The sequence below is a fragment of the Bidens hawaiensis genome, unplaced genomic scaffold (genome assembly GCF_021521415.1).
Source record: "Bidens hawaiensis isolate Kalapana, Puna unplaced genomic scaffold, B.hawaiensis_p1.1 tig00043396_1, whole genome shotgun sequence".
Taxonomy (NCBI): domain Eukaryota; kingdom Viridiplantae; phylum Streptophyta; class Magnoliopsida; order Asterales; family Asteraceae; genus Bidens; species Bidens hawaiensis.
This window is the reverse complement of record NW_027497681.1, coordinates 33185-47596: the sequence shown is the minus strand read 5'-3', so window position 1 is coordinate 47596 and position 14412 is coordinate 33185. Positions and strand designations below refer to the sequence as shown.

At 36.1% G+C, this 14412-nt stretch overlaps 1 protein-coding gene across 1 annotated transcript; it reads right to left on the bottom strand.

Annotated features, from left to right (window-relative positions):
- Window positions 1–3303: 3303 nt before the first annotated feature.
- Window positions 3304–7450, bottom strand: LOC143594233 (phenylalanine--tRNA ligase alpha subunit, cytoplasmic-like). The gene is made up of 18 exons (XM_077073596.1): window positions 7304–7450; window positions 6688–6810; window positions 6507–6599; window positions 6334–6390; window positions 6208–6263; window positions 5981–6073; window positions 5810–5900; window positions 5659–5696; window positions 4874–4912; window positions 4703–4779; window positions 4540–4624; window positions 4360–4456; window positions 4187–4283; window positions 3990–4061; window positions 3816–3882; window positions 3617–3742; window positions 3459–3513; window positions 3304–3377 (listed from the first exon to the last, which is right to left on the bottom strand). The coding sequence occupies exons 1-18, from the start codon at window positions 7448–7450 to the stop codon at window positions 3321–3323; spliced, it is 1470 nt and encodes a 489-aa protein (XP_076929711.1). The 3' UTR covers window positions 3304–3320.
- Between the last annotated feature and the right edge of the window lie 6962 nt (window positions 7451–14412).

Here is a 14412-nt window from a genome sequence, read left to right as displayed (position 1 = left end):
TTATTTTCGAGGGCATTAGCTTAATGCTATGTTAGTAAGATTAAAGTACGGGTGAGGTAAGACCTGTGAGACGTGTGAGACTTGATCCGGATTAGACCTGGTTATTTATAACAGGGTTGGTTCTCGAGTACTAAAAATACCATTAAACGGGTCCAGGTCGGATATCGCGGATTTGACTGTTTTCTCTTTAAATAAACCCGGTAAGAACCGCGAGACCAGTGAGACCGATTATTTATAATTGGGTGGGTTTAAGTGTTTCAGGGGTCTAACCTATTTGCACACCCCCAGATTAAAGTATGGTGAAAATGAAGTGTTTTTTGTAAATGGTTTTTATAAGTTTTGTTTACTAGAGAATGAGATCTCTTTTAGGTTTTATATGCACGTATACTTTTGTAAAGTAACACTCCTTAATTCGTAACCGGAACTTTTAAATCGAGTTGTAACTTGTAAACTATAGGATCTAACTTTTTTTCTCCTTAATGAATACGAAAGTATCGTCATATAACATGTTGAGAAAATAATGACTAAGATACATGGTCAATGAATTACATGGATGTTGCGCATGTTTTATACAAAAAAATGTTACATTATTACACGTGTTACGCGCTGCTACCCATGTTTTACATAAATATGATGTCGTTACTTACCTTTTCGTTTTTACATTTTTATTAGTAGTTTTTTATAGTGATTTCAAAAGACGTGCTTAATGCTTTTGTAGTTGTATCTCCAAATAGAACAAAAACATGGTGCCCAATTGTCGTTGATGATTCCAACCTGTTTTAGGAAGTATATTCAACAACTTCCAACAAGTTGTTAACTTATACGAGAAGTATGGGTACGCAATTTGTTTATCTGTACGCGATGCTTAGACAAAGACATGGAAAGATGTTGCACACAAACATCTCAGTTGTAACAAAGCTAGTAAGCAACAAAGTAGACGAAAATTTGACACTATGTGTGAAAGTTCAATGCACATTTATCAACGCACTTTTACTGTTTATGACTACATATCGCACTTAAGTGTTAAAAGTTTGTAAGGATACATAAAAGTTGTTGGTGCTAGGTTCGGAAAAAATCACAATCATTCTCTCGTCAACCTTTATAATCATGATTTCAGCAATATCTGAAGTGGGGAATTTTTTAAGTACTAGGTTTATCAAGAACAAAATGGTTTATAGGTCTTGACAATTGACTAAATGGATTTCATGTGACCGGCCATCTTAGATTACGGACTTGGTTTATCTCTCCTAATCGCATTCTATATAACTAACGACATTTACATATGTGGTGACTGGATTCGCCATCTCAAATTGTTGGATCTAGACTTATTCCCTTAAACTCTGTGCTGCCACATGGCAGTGTAAGATGAACCTTGCTATCTGAGATAGCCAGATTGAACTCATTTTTTCAGTTATTGCAAACTCACGGATGTATTCCTTTGAGGATGCAAAGATGATTTGAAAGCCATGTAATGTAAGTTGATAGTAGACAGCACAAACCGGTTAACCGATTATTCAAAAACCGGTTAATTTAAAAACCGGTTATTGGTCGGTAGTAACCAGTTTTCTAGCAAAAAACCCTAACTGGTATAACCGGTTTCGGGAACCACCTGTCGTAAATAACTAGAAAAAAAAACATTTTTAGAAAACCTAAAATCGGTTTCGATTAACCCAGTTTTGTAATCGATTCTTAACCACTGGTTTTTATGGGTAGAAATCGGTTAGAGAAGGACCGGTTACTAACCGGATTAGAGAATCGGTTAGAAGCCGGTCTCTAACTGGTTTGGATGTGCACTTCTAGTTGATAGTTTGTGACATCTTTTGAAAACTATATGGTAGCGTTTGGTATTTAGTAATGACAGGGGGAATGGAGTGATTTATTACATGGGAATGCAAAAAGTGGTGTTTGATTGCTCAATAGAATAAAATCATCCATTACACATGGAATCTCATTCCATCAAAACCATTCCTCCCCCCTTCCCCCCTTCTTTTTTTTCATTCCATTCCTCCTTCACCCTACATTATAAACACCACCACCACCTAACAACCACCGCCACTACCATCGGCACCACCACCTACTCCGCCGCCGCCGCCACCACCTTACCACCAGCATTGCCACTACCACCGTCGCCGTAACCACCACAACCATTGTCACTGTCTCTGCTTGACCATCACCACCGCCAACACCGTTTTCGTCGCTGAAGCTACCACTGTCGCCTTTGTATTTATTATTATTATTATTATTATTATTGTAAAAAGTATTTTGAGATAGGAGTGTTATTATTATTTCTGTTTATTCCTATATTTTTTTTATACCAAACAACATAAAGTAATAATCTTTCATTCCTATAGGTTAACCAAACAAATCAAATGAATGGTAATGATCCATTTCATTCCCTTGTCTATTTCATTTCTTCTCTCATTTCATTCCCCTTTCATTTCATTACCTTCAACCAAACATACCCAACGGATATGCCATGAGAGTTTATCCTTTATTTTTTATTTATTCAATTCTCAAATTTTCCATCTTTCTTAAGTTACTAACCCACGTCCATTCTCATCCAATTTTCCATAAAGCTTCAACACACTCTTTTCATTCTTAAACAATGCTCAGCTCGCTCATTGATGATCTTTTATAATTACACAATTAAACTAGACGCATGGGTTGTTTCAAAATACCGAATGATGTGATGACGAGCTTGATATTAAAAGGGGTAATAGAATCTTTGGTCATATTCAAATAACCGTGGCATGCATGATCAAGTTTTATTCCTAGTTCGGCTGGCCGGTCTTGGTGCAATAATAGATTGTAATTACTGCCTTCTTAATCGTGGGTTAGTCACGGCCCTGGTGGAAAGATGCTCTTCTGAAACCCACACCGAAGGAAATTGATATCCATTTGCACAAAACACAAAAAAATATATATGTTTAGGAATCTTTTTTAAAAGATTTATAACGTGCTGATAATCCAATTTAGTGCTGTAAAGTTATTGCGCACATACGACATAGCTTGTACCACATATGTCCCTATGTTATTCTTGCCACAAGGATTCACGAATGCATAACAAGAATATCTCAACCCTTCGATTACTTTAATCTAAAAATCTTGAATAAAACAGCCGACTATGATTGAAAGGTCGTCTACGTTTACTTATAATTATTATAAGAGATCAAATCAGAATTCAAATTGTAATTAGAGAAATCTAGAGTCTAGGCTATGAATCCAGTACTGTCTTCAACAACTAATTTGGTCGTGTATTCTATGCCAACAAAAATAAGAGTCCACAAGAACATATGTTAACCAAAACATTCATCCCGACCTTAGTGCCATAGACCAATACGACATATAGGGTTCTTCTTAATGAGGCCGAGGTCCACCTGCAAAAAAATAAAATGTTTAAAACTTTGTGAAGTGTTTTGCATGATTTAGAATGGATTAATGCAATTGCGTATGCATACCTTGTGACCAAAGAGATCTCGGATGTTATTGTAGCCATAAAGTATCATAGTTGGCCTGGTGTATGCCAAACGGATATATACAAAATCTCAGATAATTATAGTAATATTATAGTGTTTGTGATCATTAAACCATAAAAATATTGTTTTCTTGCACGTACCGTTCAAGTGAAAGACCCCAAGCAATAACGGAAACATCCTCAGGCAGTCCCATAGGAAGTAACATTTCAGGTCTAAACATGCCAGAATTTCCTACCTCAACCCATTTCTTTAAGCCTTCGTGATACCTGCCACGTCAGATTTAAGCATTACATTTATTGTATCCATATTAGGTTATTAATTAGAATAATGAAATTGTACCCAAATATTTCCATGCTCGGCTCAGTGTACGGATTGTAAGCGGGCTTGAAACGCAATTTGGACATTCCTGGAACAAAATATGGCATTAGATAAATATACTTGATGTAGCTTTTATTCATATAGCGTGTAGCAAAATTACAGTATCATCCTTAACAAAAGAAGGTTAATATTTACCCAAACGAGAGAAAAAATCATGCAGCACGCCTTGCAAGTCCCCAAGACTTAAACCACGGTCACAAATTAACCCTGAACCATAAATAGAACAAAAAATAAATGTGTTTACTCATTAACCAAAAAAATATGGTTTTGAAAGATCACGCTTCTGTTTTTGTCATTACTAGCAGATGTATAAAAAACCGAAACAAAGATACCCTCTATTTGATGAAACTCAGCCAGGTGGGTCCGGTCAACAGCCTCATTTCTGAAAACCCGATCGATACTATAGTACTTTTTGGCTTCAAAAGGTTTCTGCAAATTTTAGCAGATTAGTATTTGATTTGATTAACATTATAAAAACACATGAAAGGTTAATGGATAATAAAACCTTTGCAAGTGCATATAGCATCCTTGAAGAAACCGCAGTTGTATGAGTTCTTAATAAGTTTTTATTTGCTTCCTCTCTTTTCCAGTCATATCCATACCTACAAAGTAAATGTTGTATAACTGTTACAAAGGATGTAAAAAAGTGAAAGTATAATATTAAAATATTCTTATGATGGCATACCCTCTTGACCCGTGACCTCCAGACTCATGAATCTGCTTCACTCTCTCAACATAATCTTCCGGAAGCATCCTTGTGGTAGAAGGTTCTACATATAATATTGTTACCATGCTACCCATTATTGTAAATTTATAAAACAAGACAAAAGATTAAAATTTGGGTTTACCTCTTAAAAAGAACGTGTCGTGTGAATCACGGGCAGGGTGCTGTTGCGGTTGGAAAAGTGCATCGAAATTCCAAAAGCTGCATTAAAATATATATATATATATATATATTTAGCAAATAAAAACATATTAGTAAACAATACTTATTAAAAATTATATATAATAACAATTACCTGCTTTCAACATAATTATTTGTAGGCATCTCCTCAAATCTACAATCGAACAAACAAATATTACATTATACAAGCTATCTATGTAGCCCGGGAACAGGTACGGGACCGGGATATGGGGACGTTACGGGTACGGGAAACGGCAAAAATCAAAAATCCAAGATACGGGTACGGCTAGGTTACGGCAAACAAAAAAATATAAAAAATTACAAATATATTAAAAAAAAGTCCAAAGGTGGTTCATCTACCGAAACAGTAGTAGATGATGTTCCTTGTGTTGTGTTTTGAGAAGCCATAAATTAATAATCGATTATGATGTTTGAAGAATGAAGATTGAAGAATAATATTATATTATTATAAACACACTGTGAGTGAATGACTTGTAACGTGAACACTGAAGAAAAAAGATGATATAATTATAATATTCTTTAGGAAGCCAAAGGGTTTTAACTTTTTAAGTTTTCTGCCGTGAGTGCTGTCAAACTTTAATATATATAATATTATCTATGGAAGTTCAACAGTTTAATAAAAAAAACCCAGATCTAATAACGAAACGTTTCGGAAACTCTGAACATGCCATCCCCAAATCCCGGAATTGTATTACCTCCCGTCCCCTTTTTACGGAAACGGCCGGGAAACGTTTCGGCGGCGTTTCCGTCCCCGGCGCGTCCCCGGGACGGGGACTCAACTTCCATCGGCGTTTCCGTGCATCGGAGCAAGCTATCGTCCAATAATAAACATTTAAACCAATGCCATATGAAATGCTTTAGTTGACAATTTGACTCAACCCCATTTGAAGAAAAATCATCTGCATTTGTCGCCTAACCTGAAATAGCGTAATAACATCATCTATGCAATCTTTTTGAAAGACAACATATCTTAATCATAGTGTTAAATATATGTTAGATTAATAGCATTAGGGTTTAATTGTGTTCTTGCCTTAAGTAACGGATGGAGATAACCGCCTTCAGTGGGTAAACCTTTTGCAGAAAAATTATACCCTTTAAACTCCAATTCCTTCCACTCGCCACTTGATAATAAAAAAAAATGCAGGTATAAGTTATCAAGCATAATGATAAGAGCATCCAGTAATATCAGGTATATTAATACCTTTGCAGATTTTCTCGGGTTAAATCAGTTGCAGGCTTCTTTCTTGTCGGGGCATATTTGGGACCCTTTTTAACAGAGTAGCCAGTCCATACTCTGTAAAAAGTATATACGCATAAAAATCATGAACAAAAGTGCATAAACATAAAAATCATGAACACTTGTACAAAACTTATCTTCATTGTATAACCAAAAGCATAAAAAAAAAAGATGCCAAGAAGAAATATTACTGAGAAGAAATAAGTTTTCTTCGCTTCAAAGCATTCATATCCTCTTGGTTGAGAGCCTGAAATAATTTATCACAATTGTCAAGCATATGTAACTATAATTAGAGTCAAAATTGGTAAACTCGTCACCTCTCCATTATTTATCTTTACCAGCAAATCCTTCACATTATCATTAACATGTGGAACCTACATCAAAATCAAATCATAAATTAAAAAAAAAAAAAAAGATTTGTTGAATGACATTGATAAATAAATACATAAAAACTAATAACTTCAAATATAAAAATCATACTCCACTTTACCTTTCTAGAGACTTGTGACTTCCCCATCTCCACCCATTTACTTTTTATCGCTTGCTGGCAACCAATTTTAAAAACCGAGTCTCCCAACCTTTTCTGCATTTGAAAGATCAGATGAAATTAAATTAAGAACAGCGATGAAAATAAACTGAGTTTCAATAATCCATCTTGGGTTTTTATCTACCTGCAGTGCTTCCCGTGAGATACCCTCTGGTGGGACGGCCATGAATAGTTGGAATTCTGGTGAACCATTCGCGGCATAAGTTTTTCCTTCATTAGTTAGTTGCCATCTCTCCTTTTTAATATCCTATTTGCAAAACATATACAAAAATTGAAACAGTTGCAAGTGTTTTCCATGCATAGAACTACAAACTTCCCTAATTCTAAGCCTATCAAATGTTTTAGTACTAATGGGCCAAAAAGAAAACATGTCACTATGTGTTTACAATACATATTCATCTAACAAGAGTATTATCAACAACAAACACAAACCTGTATTTACATAATCATTTCAGTTGTTTTCTCCGATATTAATCAAAAGAATACTTGACATTTATCATCAAAATAGGTTCTTCCTAAATATCTTTTTGCAGAGCTTTGAACACAGAAATTGTTATCGCCTTTGTATAATGCAAGTTTAACTAGCAACAAAACAAGTTGTGACCAATAATAACAAGAATGTAAATTGGGTTGCATCTAGATTGGAGATTTATTTAGTGAATCTTATTATTACAGAATTGACTTGACAACATTCACATGATTCATGTATGATAAACGAAATGAGAGAAAAGAAAACCTACCTGAGCAACAACAAATTGAAAGCCATTGAGGCTCTTAATGACGTTGAATATCTCTTGGTGACCGAAACCTTTCTCCTTGGCGAACTCGCCTGAGTCTCTAATTTCATCATTATTCTCCAGGAACCCTAACACTGCTTCCTCCGCCATGACTAGTGTAAATTACAAGTAAGTAACCTAGGTTTGCGTTTGTATGAACAGAATATTAAACTAGGGTTTCGGTTTAGTTTTATTGATGATGAGCTTCATTAGAGAATGGCGAAGATTAGCTAAGTCGATACTAGCGTTTAGTTTAGTTTAGTATATAAGACCGAAGAAGCAGTATGTATAAGAGCTGACCTGATTGATCGGCGGTGGAAGTTGATCGCCGGCGGCAAAAGGGTATTTTGGTGAAAAGGTTGAAGATTGATGGACAGTTAAAACAAATATATATATATATATATTCTTTGAAAGAATTAATACATTCCTCTTTTTATCTTTAAAAGTAGTTTATAGTTGGGTATAAATAATTATAAAATTAAGACAAACTTTTTGTGCAAGTGGATGATTCGTATTTAATAAAGAAGACGGACGAATTGTTACATCATGAATTCACAAGTTATGCGAATTGTGTTTTTATCTTAAACATGGAAGACAAAGATAATTAATTTTGCTTTTAAAATAGTTCATATATATATATATACACTAGCTTTTAGTCTGCGTATCACGCGGGTTACTTTAGTTTTTTTTATCTAACTATATTAATAAACTAAAATAATGAGGATGATGTGGTAGTTTCACATTCATTCTTGGCCTAATTTTTCTTTTCATTCATCCTATCTATTCATGGGTTATTAAGCAAAACCATTTTAGCAAATGAGTTATAATTTTCTTCTAATTCTCTAATCTCCCATCTCATTGCAACTGCATTGACCATCGACCGATTACATAATGACCGTACTGCTCTGTGCAGGGAATCAATGTAGTGAAGTATTAAAACAAACTAAAAACCATAATATTACAGCAGTGAAACATGCATACCTAAAAAATTAACTACATCATCAAATGCTAGAGTTGGGCAATTAGGAAGACAATGATAAGTAAATGAATTCTTCGTAAAGATGCTATCTCCAACTGCTAAGAACATACCCGTGTAGGTGTAGGCCCGGACCAAATCAATGCCTATTAAAAATGACCCGTTTTGAGATGAAACAAATTGATACATTTTTAAAATAGCCCAATACATCTTTAAAATGGCCCAATACCGCTCCATAATGGTTGCCAATGCTCAAGATGGTGATTTGATATGCTTAAGCATATGTTGGCTTGACTTTCAAAACGTCTAATCGGGATCAAGCATTTGTCCGTTTCTTTTGCCATTGACGGTAAAAGCAGGATTAGTCGACACCACCGTAATATACATGAAGATGCTTTTAACATGTCTCCTCACCCATGGCTCACATTTAATCTCAGCCGCTGCCTATAATAGCTACATTATATTATTTGAAAAACAAAGTGATAAGGCAGGAAAACAAACAGATTTAGAAAATACCATATTCCTAGATCCTCTTGCTTGAGCATTTTCAAAAATTGAACATGTAAATCTTGAAGCCACTTCTTCTCGCATCTACTCATTGGTTTTATGCAAACAAAGAAAGACTCAAGACGTCAACTATGGTCAGTTTTTACAATTTAAGTAACTGAAATAACCGACACGTAACCGAAATAACTGACAACCAAACTGAAGTAACCGAAATCCGAACCCAACCGATCCAATGTCTGTTTTTGTAAAAACCAAATTTCAGGTTCGGTTTCGGTTTTACATGTACCAAAAGTAAAAAAAATGGAACTGACTTTTATAACCGAATCAAACCTGTGAAAACCAAAAAAACTGACTTTTACTATTGAACTTATGGATTATGATTTTTTTTTTATTGTTAAGTAATTTGCAAGAAATTAATAAATGGTATGGTTCCAAAATTTAATGTGTAATAATCAATTAGTCAATAATTAATAAGAGAAATTTAGGCCAAAAATTTCAGGCATAGTCTCATTCTTTTGGGCCATATTTTTGAACCCAAAGATTTCAAGCCCAGATGGCAAAACTGAAGAAACCAAAACCGAACCGAACCCAACCCATTGTAAAAACCGTAATGAACCGAAACCGAACGGTTTTCAAAAACACAAAAACCGAAACCTTCGGTTTTTGGCTCGTTTTGAGTCTAAACCGACAGATTTTTCCCCTACAACTGACTAAATGCTTTAATTATAACTCACTAATTATTTACAAAATGCTTTTAAGAAAAGCGAAAAAAGGTGATTATAGATCAAATGAACCATTGCCCGACACACCAGTAATTAGTATTTGAAACGAACCTTGGTGAGTGGAGAAAAGACCCGCAGCCCGTGCCATATCGGGCTGAAGCTTTCTTCTCCTATGATTATGTCCATCAAGACGTTTTCTGCAGCTTCGTTTTCCTTCATCAAATTCTTCTAGTGAATGAAATCTACAAAATAAGTTACAAGTGTTAGTACAAAAGACTCCATGGTTGACCTTTAATTGTCAAATTAGATACCTTTCATGCTAAAATTAATGAAATATAATCAATATGAATTGAGCATTTTGTTTAAAACAATAAAGAAAGAAAAATGTTCATGGAAGCAATAAAAATGGCAATTGTTTTATTTTATATTTATTTACAATATAGAGCATAACCTTTTGAAGTACACTGGGCCACATACTTCCACCATGAAAGTTTAAAAGTTTAAAAATAAACATCCAGGTGATCAAAAAAAAAAAAAAATGCTTAAGATTTACAATCTTGATTTACCAAAATAACTACTATCTTGATTTCAAAATCATAGATATTAAACATATCAAAATACAGAATGGAGAGATTCTTACCTCAATATTCATATGTAAGCGGATGTCTTTAAACGCCTCGCCTAACCTGACCCGGATTGACCCAACCCGACCTTTTGATGTGACGTGTCTGAGCCGACCCGACCAATATGCGACTACTTCCAATCTCTCTATTTCCATTTCAGAAGCTCCACAAGAACCGCGCTGCTCATTGCAAAATACAAAATCATGTTTCTTTGAGTTAAAATGTTGTTTAACATTTGAATTTGGGTAGATGGGTCAAAATGACACGAACACGAAACGTGACCGTAAGTTCAACCGAAAAGGCGGAACTAACCCGAACTCGTTTGGATTAAACCCAGACCCGCGAACTTCGTGTTAGGTTTGTGTTGTAATATTATCATATGCATTAATATGGTAACAAAAGTTAGAAGCTAAATAATATATAGACCGAACCTGAAGTTCATTAATCTGAGTGTTCATGGAGTCAACGGTGGAATATAAATGTAAACCTGACAACTAAGAAGACAGTTGAAGTGATAAGTGGTAGCCATTCGGCCCTCTTCCTCCATTTTGTACGCGATGGTTAATGCATTTGAATGATCACCGACTCTGCAATCTTCTTCAATCAAAAGATCATATATCTCATCAGAAGCTCTGAGTCCATCTTCAGCATATTTCATGAATACTTTGTTGGCATCATCCAAATAACTGTTTCTAATAAGTTCACCTGATCATAAATCATAATAATTAAACTTTAAACTATCACAACATAATTTAAAAAAAATGTTACATGTTACATGTTTCGCATAAATTTGTTTGCAAGTTCACCTGGTTCGGCTACCACAAACACGTCATTTTGCCAGCTGGAAATGGTAAAATAAATTGGATTTTAGTTATTATTAACTAAACTTTTCAGTTTAGTCATTACAGTTCAAAAAAAAACTAAACTTTTTAAGAACATAAATCAAGTACTGATAGGCTTGTAAATGAACCAAGCGAATGCGATCGGTGAATATTTGTGTTGATCTAACATTAAAAGGAATAAACGACTGAACACAAACCTCAAAGTAACATTTTCACAGATAAGACAAATATTCAGTGGTTGAATGTTGTCTCCGTCAGCGGCAGTTACAATTGCTGCGTGAGTTCACCAAAATCGTCTAGATATACTACACCAAACCCTAGAGCCTTCCGCCATCGAACCCAACAGTCACTAAACTTTGACGGAAAAATGAACAACATCACTATCAGCCCCTAGAACGGAGCCAAAAACGAATATAATCAAAACGAATCCTGGATGCGGTATCCTCCAAGGTAACTAGTATCCTAATTACATTATATAACTAACACGATATTTGCTACTTTCCATGTTTACTAGGTTAAAGACCGTTGCTTGATCTCCCGAGGACTCGCACTTACTGTTATTAGAGCATGGCAACTAAGGAAACATGCTATCTAACGGAATTAATTGCTAATTGGTTTAGTCTAAAAGCTTCCTTAAATATAGGACTTCTTGTTAGTTTTATTTTTGTATAAATAGAGCTCTATACGGATCATAACACACACATTATAGCACTCGAGAACTAACTAGTACTCGCATTCTCTGTAATCACGATCAAGTTTGAGCTCCACAATTGTAAACACCTTTATTATTAATAAACCGATGGTGATAGTTTTCACCACCCGGGGTTTTTTGCTTGTTATCCTAAGGATAACGGGTTTTTTCCTCGCAACAAATCCTTGTGTTCAAGCACTTTTACGTTCATTTCATACAAGCACCAAGTCCCGATTACTAATTTGGTTACGAAATAATTGTTGTTAATTTTTGACCAAAACAATTTGGCGCTCACCGTGGGGCAATCAGTACTTTAATTCATCAAAACTGTTTGTTCCACTCTCAATTACTTTTGTCCCTTCTTTATGGCTCGCAACCAAAAACCAGTTCAGTCTTTGCTCCAGTGGTCACTGCTGCTTCAAATGTCAACCCAAGACCTCCACCACTGCCGAAGAAGAATACTCAGCCCAGAGGAGAACTTCCCCATTCGCGGGATCCTCTACACGGGTAGATCCCGGTATTTCTAACAATGATATTTTTGCTTTGATGAAACAAGTCAAAACACACATGGAGCAGCAAGAAAAGGCCAACTCAAGGCTATTTAAGGAGATTGAAGGAATAAAAAAGAAGCCAGGGCAGGAGGCTACTCCAATCATGCCAAGGGTTCTTGATTTTGGTTCTCCAAGATCAACCATCATTTAGAATCCCGGATCCTTGGGGACACAATTAACAAGGACTCCGTCTCAGCAGCAATCAGGATACGGAGGAACTTATATTCCGGTATCCTCGGAATTACCTAGAACAACGAGGCCATATTTCATCAACATGCAGCCTCGTTCAACCATGTCAGCCAGCATATTCTCGTCAGGATCCCCCATGGTATCCTCTGAAGTACATGTTGGAGATGACATCCCAATGCAGGCGTCACCTTATCCTGAGGATACCCTCAATAGAGGAACTAGCCGACAAGGCTCAGGATACCAGAGATCTAACCATGACCTCGGTAACAGTTTATTTAATGCTAATTTATACACTAATCGTGGACATGTGCAGGATAAGGGGATAACCCCCGAGATAGCCAGGGAACTGCAAAAAATGAAGGATATGATTTCTAGTATCCCAGGGATAACACGTCCCAGTACCCGATGGTAGCTAAAAGTTATCTAGGTTTACTTGGCCTATATGCGACGTAGAAATCCCCAAGAAGTTCCAAACTTCCAGCATGAAGCTCTACGACAGCACTACGGATCCTGAGGAACACGTAGCTCAGTACAGAGAAAGGATGGAGATCAACCCCATCCCTATTGACATCAAAGAAGCTTGCCTATGCAAAGGATTCGGCTCAACCTTAACGGGGCCAACCCTCAAATGGCTGTTGAGTATTCCTTCCAACACTATTACATCATTTTCTCATTTGATTAATTTGTTCAACAATCAATTTTCTTGTAGTAGATCTTTTGAGAAAATGACAGGTGACTTATACAGAATTGTTCAGCGTAATAATGAATCCTTAAGGGATTACATCACCAGATTTAGCAGGGAAGCTTTGGAGATCCCCAACCTTGACATGGCAGCTGCTGTCGAAGCCTTCAAGATGGGACTAAGGAAGGATTCTCCTTTCTATGATGACCTTGTCATGACTCCATGCAGGAATCTTGATGAAGTCAGAAACCAGGCATTAAGATATATTCGGCTAGAGGACGATAAGAAAGCTCATAGAAGCTCGGTTATCCCGAAGTATGAATCTACCAGTAGAAAGTCAGACACTCCGCAGAAATACACTAGGCCCAAGCCTTATTCCAGGCAGGATAATCCTAGGATAAACGCTGTGGAAGAAGATAAGGATGATGAAGAGTATCCAAAAATCTCTGAATATTGTTTTAATATTGATATTAGTGGTGTGATTTGTGCAATGCAGGATCTAGGTGACAAGGCCAGATGGCCTAAGAAAAATGAAAAGCTCGGATCCATAAAAGACAAATCCAAATGGTGTGAATTCCATGAAGACTTTGGCCATCACACTGAAGATTGCATAGCACTTCGGAAAGAAATAGGATATCTTCTTAGCAAAGGATACCTGAAGGAACTATTTGGAAAAAACAAGAACAAGAGTCAGGATCCTGTCAAGATACCTGAAAGGGCACGTTCTCCACCACCTGGAGCTAAGGTTGTATCCTTTATCTCGGGAGGATCCGACATCTGTGGAACCTCATATTCAGTAGCCAAGAAACGTTCAAAAGAAACAAAGATGGACAACGGAGAAAGAACTCTCCGCACTTCCACTCTAACAACTCAAAGGATCATATCCTTCGACGAGGAGGACCGATGTAATCTTGTAGATCCCAACCATGATGGTTTGGTAATCACTTTATGTATAGATAACTGTTTCGTGCTCAGGATACTCGTTGATGGAGGAAGCTCTGTAAACATTATCCAAATGGATGCCTTAAAGAAGATGGATATTCCGGAAACGGAGATTATCCCAAAATCCTCATTTCTAGTAGGATTCAGTGGCAAGACCAAGAACACTTTGGGAGAAATCAAACTTCCAATATATATTGAAAGAACTAACTCTCTACAAAAATTTTGTGTTATTGACTCATTATCTTGTTGTAATGTGATATTAGGCAGGCCCTGGATCCACAGCATGAAGGCAGTGTCCTCAACTTATCATCAATGTGTGAAACTACCAAGTCCTTGGGGGATCATCAA